A 9,108-nucleotide genomic window follows, 5' to 3' on the forward strand; every position below is an offset into this window, starting at 1 on the left:
TGATTCAGAACGTTTCAAAACTCGTTATTAATCATTTTTATAATTATAAAACAATTTTAATCCATAAATTTACCTGCAAAAGTGATGAACCAAATGCGAAACAATTCTCAACCTTTTTAGTACATCTCATATTTGCTTGAAAATTGTTCACATGCGTGAGTTTGCTTGATTCGTGCTAAAACGCCGCTTCCGCTTAAACGTCAAGGCTTTGCTGTCTTTTCGCGTCTTGGAACTGGAATCGAAGTCCACAGCAGGTCTTTCCGATCTTGTCAGCCGACACAAGAGGTGAGTTTCTCTCGTCCGCTCGTGGTGCAAACTAGTAAAATGGCAACGAAATCACTCTTGGCCAAGTCCTTACACACCGCAAGTGGAAGCTGATGGTTAAGACCGAAACACAACTTTGAAGCAGATAACTGTACGCGCTTGGAACTTGAGTGATTTTCGCTGATAAATTATTAGCGTTTTACTTGTACGCGCTACACGTGGAGCCGCTTCATGCGCCATCTTTGATGAAGGCGTTGAGTTGTAGAAACAGCGGCGACACACGCGTGGTGCAGTTTGTGATATGAAATGAACTAATGTGCTGTTCTTTTGTTGGTTGAATTTTGCAGAAGCTTGAAATAATCATGGCATCGTCCCATCTGAACTGGTTGATCGTGCGCGATCACAACGCGTTCCTGCTGAAGCGGAGGGACATCCGGAAGCCGTTCAGCACGGTAAGTGGTCTCGGACTGGCTGTACATATTTTAAGCGGAAACATCTACACGCGGAAAGAAGGGAACCAAGTAGCTCCCATATCGGCATTGTGCTGCTGCTCCGCGTGGTTGTCCTCCAAACATGATGAACATTTTCCACCAAGATCGCTGAACAATTGTGATGCGAATTTTTATTTGCTACTTCTGATGTTCTGTTGAGAGACTTCCACGTTCCAACCTCTCCAACGGTTGCGGAGTTGGTGGTTGATAGCGGACACGCGGAGCACATTGCGCGTGGAGAATGTTTCCACTTAGAAACGGATACACGAGGTTAATAAGATGTTAATATAGATTCTCATTCTCACCAGAACCACCCAACTTCTTTGTAGGAGCCCGGAAACCTGACCAACTTGAGCTCGTTCCGTTACAGTGGGCTGGTCCACCACAAGACCATCACGATTACGCCGGCTGAGAAGAAGGGCGTCAACTTTGTGTACAACCGCAAGAAGGTCTTGGTAAGTTAGCAATCGTGTCAAGCCAGGAAGAAGCACATGTTTTGTATGGTTCATGGGAATTGTTGTTTTACATGAGGAACAGTGTCGGCCGAAGAACATGACGACTACGTCCACTACCCAAAACTGATAAAATAACATTCCTAATGAACTTGCTTTCCATAATCAACCCATCCTAGGACAAATAGTTCAACAAATAACTAACGGAAACTCTATTTTCTTGCTCGCCCTTTTAACAGAACAAGCCAGCCAAGGCGCCAGTCAAGGTCACGCTCAAGGAGGGACCGCGTCGTACGCTGAAGAAGATTGCCAACATGATGAAGGCCAACCGGTACCGTGCGGATCTGCGCGGAGCCGCCCTTCGCCGTGCCAGCGCCATCCTTCGCTCGCAGCGCCCCACCAAGACCCGAAAGGGTAAGGCTGGAGCTGCGCCGGCAGCAGCCACCGCCGCTGCCGCCGGTACTGCCGCGGCTGCCGCTCCCAAGAAGGCCGAGTAAGCGTCTTTTTGAGAGGGGAAGGAGGTTGATTCTTGCTCTCTGAGAGGGTAAGAGAAAACCTGCACGTGGATGGGAAGGTATTCGAAGCGGGAAAAGGATATAAAATAATAAAAACTTGAATCCTATTTTGGCAACTTTTCGTGCTTTTGTTAGAGTTGAGATGTGTGAGAAATATGCTAAGATAGAAACAGATCGCGTTTAAAAACATTCGATGGGTTCAAAGCACGCGGGGTTAGATGTTTTTGAAACGCTACCATTCTCGTCGAAATGTGGTTAACCTCGCGGTCGCATGCGTCTTTTTGCTATTAGCATGGCAGGTCTTCTCCCTTCTTGAAACCTTTCTACATTTCCATCATACGTACATGTTGAATTTATCAATTTGGTTCGATACATAAACCAATATAACGACCCTACCCTGAAAAACTTAGCTCTTAATACAGCTAAGCTTGTTTATCACAGAACAGTGGCAAATTAAGAAAAAAGAAGACCTTAAGCGGGGAGAATGTATAAAGGATTCTGTAGCAAGTTCTCTTGTGAGCGAGAAGTGAGTTCCTCTTCTTGGTGCCCTACATAACCACTTTGTTAGCGAAGTTGTTCAATGCTCCGCTGCCACTGGATCACATTTTGAAATTCTACAGTCCCCTTATAAGAAAATGATTAAACAGACCCCTCCATTGTGGCTGTAGGTTGCGGATATTTTAGAATTAGCGTCAAATCGTATTTTATTTATAGCTTATTGGTTCTTATATTAATGATTCCGTCTTCTTTGTTTGTAAAATATATAAGCGACGATTTAATCCTATCGTTGGCTCGTGTCACGGGGACGATACGGTATGCCACGATTTTTCATCTCCCTGATGATGCTGTTGGGTAGTCGTCCCGAGACGGATATCGCGTAGATGCCTTTTGTGAAGCGACCTACAATTAATTCCAATGTAATTAGTCCACCTTATTCCTCGTCTCTCACACCCGGATACATACTTATTCTTTGCCATTTGCAAACCCAGCTATCATCCGGGCTCATCACCGCGATCATTCTGCACCAAAACGAGTCGGAGAAGGAAAAGCAAAACAAAGTGAATTACAGTACCAAAAGGGACTGTGTAGTTCTTCCTTACCCATCGAAATTGTTGCTGGTGCAGTCGTACACCTGTTCACGGTTGTTTTTCATCCGCAGAAAGTCCTCGCAGTTATCACAGCCGTCCGTTTCGAACTGATCGAATGACTGGAACGAGCAGAGTTGGAAGAGCAAGTAAGGAATGCGGCTTGTCTGGTGGGAATATGCTGCACTTCCGCACTTACCTTGATCATGGAACACACCAGACATGCTCGCAAAGCGCGCAGATCTTTTGGAATTGCTTCGAAAGCCATTATTTGCGCCGGAGAAGCTATAAAACTCGAAGAAAATCCAGTATTGATGCACCTCCGCGTCGGCCCGTTTTGCTCGCGAAACAATTGTTTATGTTGACGTTTGCGCCGTTGACGTTCGGCCCGTTGACACATTCGCTGTGGGCTTGAGCTGTCAACGCAGCAAGCTTGTTCCCCGGACGCCGGGCAGAATCAGAAAATAAACAACGCTCCGCAAACTCGCAGCATCCAACCATGATCGACATCAGTCGCTGCTACTACACGACGATACACTCGCAAACACTGTCGACCGATGGCCGGTTCCTGTTTTGTGGCAGCAATTTCGGGGAAATATTTTTGTTCAGGTAAGGGCTGCGGTTGCGTTTGCTGCCGCGTCGTTGCTGCACCACACAACCATCTCACTCCCGTTTGGCGGACGCTTTCGCATTTCAGTGTGGAACGGATAACGTCCTGCAATGCGGCGGATTCGCCCCCGCTGGAGCTGGACCAACTGCCCACCGTTCCCCTGCAGACGCTCTCGGTTACGGACCGCTGTCCCATCTACAGCCTGTCGTTTCACAAGGACTTCCTGATCGTGGGATTGAACGGGGAGATATGCGGCTTCCAGTGGTCGAGCAAAGCCGGCACGATTGGCAAGAAGGCTTGGACGGTAAAGCTGCCAGCCCCGCCCGAGAGCGCGGACATGAGCGAAGTCAACTACATGTGGCTGAACGCAAAGGACGACATGCTGTACGCCGGGTGTGGTGATAATGTGCTGTACGGAGTGTCCCTGGAGGATGGGAAAGTTTGCCGAGAGTTCCATGGCCACACGGACTACATTCACTGCGTCAGTGGATGGTAAGCCAAGGGGAACAAATGAAGTGCATCAAACGGGATCGATTCTGAATACTCCAATTCTCCGTTTTTAGTGTGGGCAAGCTGGCAACTGCTTCCGAGGATGGGTCCGTGCTGCTGTGGGACAGCCGGCAGAAGACGTCGTACGCCAAGATTGAACCCTACACTAAGCCAGCCCTACAGCGGTCCGAGTTTGGCCGTTGGCAGGGCACGGTAGCCATGACCGAGGATTGGCTGGTATGTGGCGGTGGTCCACGATTCTCCCTCTGGCATCTGCGGTCGCTCGACTGTACGGCCGATTTCGATTTCCCCGACCGCGTGCACGTGTCCGGGTTCGTGGACGATCTTATCTACGCCGGTGGCGACTGCCGGAAGTTCTACCAGTACAACTTTAACGGTGATGTGACGGCCGAAATACCCACCTCCGGCTCGTCCGTCTACAGTGTAGCGCTGCAGACGGAACCGTACCGATTCTTGTCGATTGCCGGCGCCTCCGCACAGATCGATGTGTGCACCAACTTTTCCTACCGTGATATCATTCTCAACACGTACGCGAAACGGTAAGGGGCCAGCGCTTTTGTTGTGGTTTAGCATCAATCCTTTTATTCCTGAAACTGACGCAAAATGTACAAAACACAAGCATATGGAGCAAAACTAAATAAACTCGATCGGGAGGGTGTCCGCGCACCCCAATACCAATACTAGCGTTTTCGGGTTTGATTCAGCGAGAAGGGAACGGAGTAGGGGGTGGATGAAGATGGGTAGTTTTATCCTCTATTTACAGCGACGCGTGGCAAGCAGGTAATAATGGTGTGCTTTACGTACGGGGCACGAATTTCGCCATCTTAACTCATATCCATGTAGCGAGAGTTGTTCGTCGGTCTGGGACGCACGATCAGCTTGCCCGTTTCGTCGCAGGACATGTTAAACTCGGCCAGTACGTTCCTCGTGCGTGATGTGATGATTTGCGGCGCAATCACCAGCTTGTGGATGCCGAACATGAACAGAACCACTGCAAAAGAAAGGGGAATGTTTGAGGACGTTTCATTGAGTTTGTAGCGACTCCGGCCGCAAAAAGCAACACCAATTTACACAGGAAGAGGGTTGAGATGGTAAAAATGCCATGGTTCAGCAGCGAATCCATCAGCGGCACGACGGAGGTCCGCGGGTCCGTTAGCCAGTAAAATGCACTGACGCAGGTCACTAACGCGGTGACACCGAGCAGCACTGGAACGAGAAGAGCGAACAAATCGTAGTGTGTTAGATCAGTCGTTCCGGTTCCCACGGTAAGCAGCCACTTACGCCTCCATCGTAGAGTCGGCGGCTGCAGACAGGCAATCACTTCCGTCAGCCGTCGTTCAAATGCTTTCAGGTCTGCAAAATGTTCGAAAACAGAGTCTAAGCAAAGTAGAATCAAAGCAGCACCGACACCCACAACTCGCACTCACCCTCACACGTTTCCGACGGGGACATTTTGGAGCGATTGCGACGACCAATTGTGAATTAGGATTAGGAACACCTTTTCGGATAAATACACTTACTCTGCCCGGGCTGGAATGCTGACTAAGCAGTGGGCATATTTGGTGCGCGAAGGATTCACCTTTTTCTCGAACAGTTTTCTGCGGGGCCGCAGTGTTGATGTTTGACGCGGAATATATGCGCGAAGGCAGGAAGAAGAAGAAAAAAATAAATACACTTTGACAGCGAGAAGCTTTTCGGCCTTTTTCTGCTGACCCAGCAATCCAAAATATGAAGAGTGACGAGCGAATTGTGCTAATGAAACTGAGTTTTTTTTTATTATTTTAAATTAATCTCCCTTTTGAAATGTGCCTCAGCTTTCCGAGAGCAATTTCTATTGATTTTTGTTTAATTTTCCTCGTGGATCACACGCCGTGGAGCCACTTTGACAGTTGCAAAATGTCAACACTCCGTTCTGCAGAGAACTGTCAAATGAGCAGAACCAGCAAAAAAAAAATCAAATTCTCTTTGCATTTGTGTTATCAAGGGCTACGATTACGATACAGCAACAAAGTTCTGCCTCGTTTAATTTATTGCATTCTCGCCATGTTCGGTCATTGAACGAGGGAAAAAAAACTTTCTCAACAAACCTTACTGCCGCTGCTGTGCACCTTTCAAACCAGAAAATTAATAAAATGTACACGCTGTGCAAGCTACTGATTGCGCTGTGCTGTGAGTATGCACAGGGGAGAAAAAAACAAAATCGATTCCTTCGATCACTGACGCAATTTTAATTAAATTATGTCCACCCCTCGCAGGTTTCACAACGCTAGCCCACAGTTCCCGGGTGCTCGAGCTAAGCGATCGGTTTCTGGACGTCCGGAACGAGGGCCAATGGTTCGTGATGTTCTATGCGCCCTGGTGCGCTCACTGCAAAAAGCTCGAGCCGGTGTGGGCGCTCGTCGCTCAGGCGCTGTACAACACGAACATCCGGGTCGGCCGGGTCGACTGCACACGCTTCACTGCCGTGGCGCAGCACTTTAAGGTCAACGCTTATCCGACGATTATTTTGTACGTACCGTTTGTTCCGGGCACTGCCCCGGCGGATGGGCGAGCCACACCCAAATGCGCTGTGAAAAGAAGTTGTTTTCATACTTTTTCCTCTTTGCTTTGCAGCGTTAAAGGACCGTACGATTATGTGTACAACGGGGAGCGTTCGAAGGAGGAGCTGATCCATTTCGTGAACCGCATGTCCGGCCCACCGGTGCAGCTGGTAACGCGTGCGGACAGTATCGACATCCTCAAGTCGAACAACCCGATCTTTTTCACGTACGTCGGCAAGCAGTCGGGATTGCTGTGGGACGTGTTTTACAGTGCGGCCGAGTCGTACCAGGCGCACGGTTACTTCTACGCCACCTCGGTCGAAATAGCGAAGCGGCACTTTGACGTGGACACGGTCCCGGCGGCGCTGGTGTACAAGGAGCGCAGCCACTACTACTTCCCCTACTCCGACAACTTCGAGCGGATCGAGCCGGCGCACCTGAACGACACGCTGTTCCGCTGGGTGAACGAGGAGCGGTTCGCCACCTTCCCGAAGGTGACGCGCAGCAACATTCACCATCTGGTGCAGACGCAAAAGTATCTCGTGCTGGCGGTGGTGGAGGAGAACAAGCTCAGCGAGATAGCGGCCCACGAGCAGGAGTTCCGCGACATGGTGGAGATCTTCGTGCACAAGAACAAGCACAAGTACCACGGGCGGTTCCAGTTCGGCTGGGTCGGTACGCCCGAGCTGGCCCGCACGATCGCGATGGACAGCCTGCCGACGCCCCATCTGCTGGTGCTGAACGCGTCCACCAACGAGCACCACATCCCTGAGGACGATCCGCTCCAGCTGACGCCGGAAGCGATCGAGATCTTCCTCGACAGCATCCACAACCAGACGGCGCCCACGTTCGGTGGCAACTCGCTGCCGGTGCGCATCTACCGTGCCTGGTTCGAGGCCAAAACGTCCCTGTACGAAATGTGGATCGGCAATCCGGTGCTCACGACCGTGCTGTTCGGGCTGCCGCTCGGCTTCCTGTCGCTCATCATGTACTCGATCTGCTGTGCGGACATTCTCGACGCCGAGGAGGAGGACGACGGGGCCGACCAGCGGCACGAGAAGAAGGAGTAAGGCGGTCAGGCGCAACGGTCAGGTGGTGTAGGTGCGGCTGGTTCATTGAAATCCATGACAGTTTGAAACGCGGCGAGGGGGAAGGCCCACTTCCACACTACTACTTCTAGTCATACCACTTGGTTTGTCTTCAAACTGTAACGATGTGTCCATTCCGGCGAGGCCCGTTGGGGTTTGTTTGGCGGGCAGATGCTCCGAGGCCGAGGCCAACGACTTACCACACTTTACATAAGGTACAATGTATTAGGATCATTTTAGACAATTTTTAACTCCCGGCAGCTATCTGTCCCTTCCACCACTCCGGCCGCGCACACGGCTCCGGAGGGCGGTTTCGTACGTGTTTATGTGTGCGTGTACGTGTGTGTGTGTATGTATCTGATGTATGTTTAGAATGTTCTCAGTTTTAGGCAGTGGCAATGGAGCCGGAAGAGAATCATCTTAATTTTTACCCAAAAAGCGTATTGCCGTTATTGCGTTTATTCGGTGTGGATGTGCTTGATGACACGCCGGGGGGGAGAAAGGGAGATAATAGATAATATCTGTGAGGTCTGACTGTTTCCGCCTGTGTGCCGTGCGGGTTTAGAGCGGTTTAGAAGGCAAAGCGTGCGCCGGCTTGGACGCGCTGTACGAAGGAAACCAGAATCCAGCTCCACCTTAAATGCCGTAATCGTCATCGTCATCGTCCGAGTCCAGTGCCGCCCGCCTTCGGTCGAATTTGACGGTCGAGTTGCTGCGCGGCATCTGCTGGTTGAGGCTCTCGAGCAGCTTCACCAGGCTGGCGTCGTCCAGCTTGTCGCCGATCTGGCGCGTCTGTGCCATGCGGATGATCATGCCCTCCACCATCTGGGCCTTCTCCGGTTTGCTGAGCTTGAGCGTGTTCAGCCGTGCCCGTGCGTCCTGATCGAGCAGCTGCACCAGCATCGCGTTCTTCATCTCCTCCTGCGCCTGCCGCTGTTCCTGCATCGCCTTCTGCTGGTCCGGATTGCCGCCCTGTCGATGGGAACCAGTTACATGGAGTTACATTATTTCGTGCCACACCGCTTTCCTTTCACAACAATCATTATTGTGGCTACTAAAACACAACTAAATATAGCCACAATACGTCGCAGATGTATCAAAACTTGTGGATGGATTACTCATTTCGGACCACACAACACATGGCCGTATGGGGGGAGAAAGCTCGGTAGGCGTACCTGCATTTGCTGCATCCGCTGCTGGCGGATCGCTTCCAGTTCCGGGTCATCCATTGTTGTGCTGTGTTATATCTTTGCTATTGCTCGCCGCCTGGAAAATGGTCCAATATCACACGATCATGCAAAACGACGGAGGTTAGCTGCTGGACACCAAACAAATCTTTTTCTTTTTTTTTCCGCCCGAGTTCTCTACTGCGCCGGGTTTGACATTCGTTCGGCGAGGGCAACACAGGGTAGTTCGTTCATGAATTGAAGAGAGAGAGGGAGAGAGCGCGAGAGAACAAGTTGTATAAAAAATAGGAAAAAATATAATAGCAAACAAATTTATACAAAAAATGCGCTCATTTGGATTTTATCTAAATACATAATTCCCTAGCT

At 50.3% G+C, this 9,108-nt stretch overlaps 6 protein-coding genes across 7 annotated transcripts; 3 read left to right on the plus strand and 3 right to left on the minus strand.

The window, feature by feature from the left end:
• The first annotated feature begins 168 nt into the window (after window positions 1-168).
• LOC1276124 (large ribosomal subunit protein eL28) lies at window positions 169-1,838 on the plus strand. The gene is made up of 4 exons (XM_315433.5): window positions 169-285; window positions 612-716; window positions 1,085-1,210; window positions 1,447-1,838. The coding sequence occupies exons 2-4, from the start codon at window positions 627-629 to the stop codon at window positions 1,702-1,704; spliced, it is 474 nt and encodes a 157-aa protein (XP_315433.4). The 5' UTR covers window positions 169-285; window positions 612-626; the 3' UTR covers window positions 1,705-1,838.
• A 560-nt stretch (window positions 1,839-2,398) lies between these two features.
• On the minus strand, window positions 2,399-3,207 carry LOC1276125 (transcription elongation factor SPT4). Its single transcript, XM_315434.2, has 4 exons — window positions 3,007-3,207; window positions 2,823-2,929; window positions 2,686-2,741; window positions 2,399-2,622 (listed from the first exon to the last, which is right to left on the minus strand). Exons 1-4 carry the CDS (start codon window positions 3,205-3,207, stop codon window positions 2,504-2,506), a joined length of 483 nt encoding a protein of 160 aa, XP_315434.2. The 3' UTR covers window positions 2,399-2,503.
• On the plus strand, window positions 2,441-7,993 carry LOC1276128 (protein disulfide-isomerase TMX3). 2 transcript variants are annotated; one of them, XM_061650954.1, is made up of 3 exons: window positions 2,441-2,530; window positions 6,203-6,435; window positions 6,541-7,993. In XM_061650954.1, the coding sequence occupies exons 1-3, from the start codon at window positions 2,456-2,458 to the stop codon at window positions 7,535-7,537; spliced, it is 1,305 nt and encodes a 434-aa protein (XP_061506938.1). In that variant the 5' UTR covers window positions 2,441-2,455; the 3' UTR covers window positions 7,538-7,993. The 2 variants fall into 2 exon arrangements, with proteins under 2 accessions (XP_061506938.1, XP_315438.4); XM_315438.5 differs by lacking the exon at window positions 2,441-2,530 and adding an exon at window positions 5,837-6,096 and having other exon boundaries at window positions 6,183-6,435.
• On the plus strand, window positions 3,194-4,605 carry LOC1276126 (THO complex subunit 6). Its single transcript, XM_315435.5, has 3 exons — window positions 3,194-3,416; window positions 3,505-3,909; window positions 3,981-4,605. The coding sequence occupies exons 1-3, from the start codon at window positions 3,307-3,309 to the stop codon at window positions 4,468-4,470; spliced, it is 1,005 nt and encodes a 334-aa protein (XP_315435.5). The 5' UTR covers window positions 3,194-3,306; the 3' UTR covers window positions 4,471-4,605.
• Window positions 4,482-5,651, minus strand: LOC1276127 (nuclear envelope phosphatase-regulatory subunit 1 homolog). The gene is made up of 4 exons (XM_315436.5): window positions 5,355-5,651; window positions 5,209-5,280; window positions 4,999-5,133; window positions 4,482-4,918 (listed from the first exon to the last, which is right to left on the minus strand). Exons 1-4 carry the CDS (start codon window positions 5,377-5,379, stop codon window positions 4,752-4,754), a joined length of 399 nt encoding a protein of 132 aa, XP_315436.3. The 5' UTR covers window positions 5,380-5,651; the 3' UTR covers window positions 4,482-4,751.
• On the minus strand, window positions 7,976-8,974 carry LOC1276129 (programmed cell death protein 5). The gene is made up of 2 exons (XM_315439.5): window positions 8,731-8,974; window positions 7,976-8,527 (listed from the first exon to the last, which is right to left on the minus strand). Exons 1-2 carry the CDS (start codon window positions 8,782-8,784, stop codon window positions 8,192-8,194), a joined length of 390 nt encoding a protein of 129 aa, XP_315439.4. The 5' UTR covers window positions 8,785-8,974; the 3' UTR covers window positions 7,976-8,191.
• Between the last annotated feature and the right edge of the window lie 134 nt (window positions 8,975-9,108).

The sequence above is a fragment of the Anopheles gambiae genome, chromosome 2, assembly GCF_943734735.2.
Source record: "Anopheles gambiae chromosome 2, idAnoGambNW_F1_1, whole genome shotgun sequence".
In the NCBI taxonomy this organism is placed as follows: Eukaryota; Metazoa; Arthropoda; class Insecta; order Diptera; family Culicidae; genus Anopheles; species Anopheles gambiae.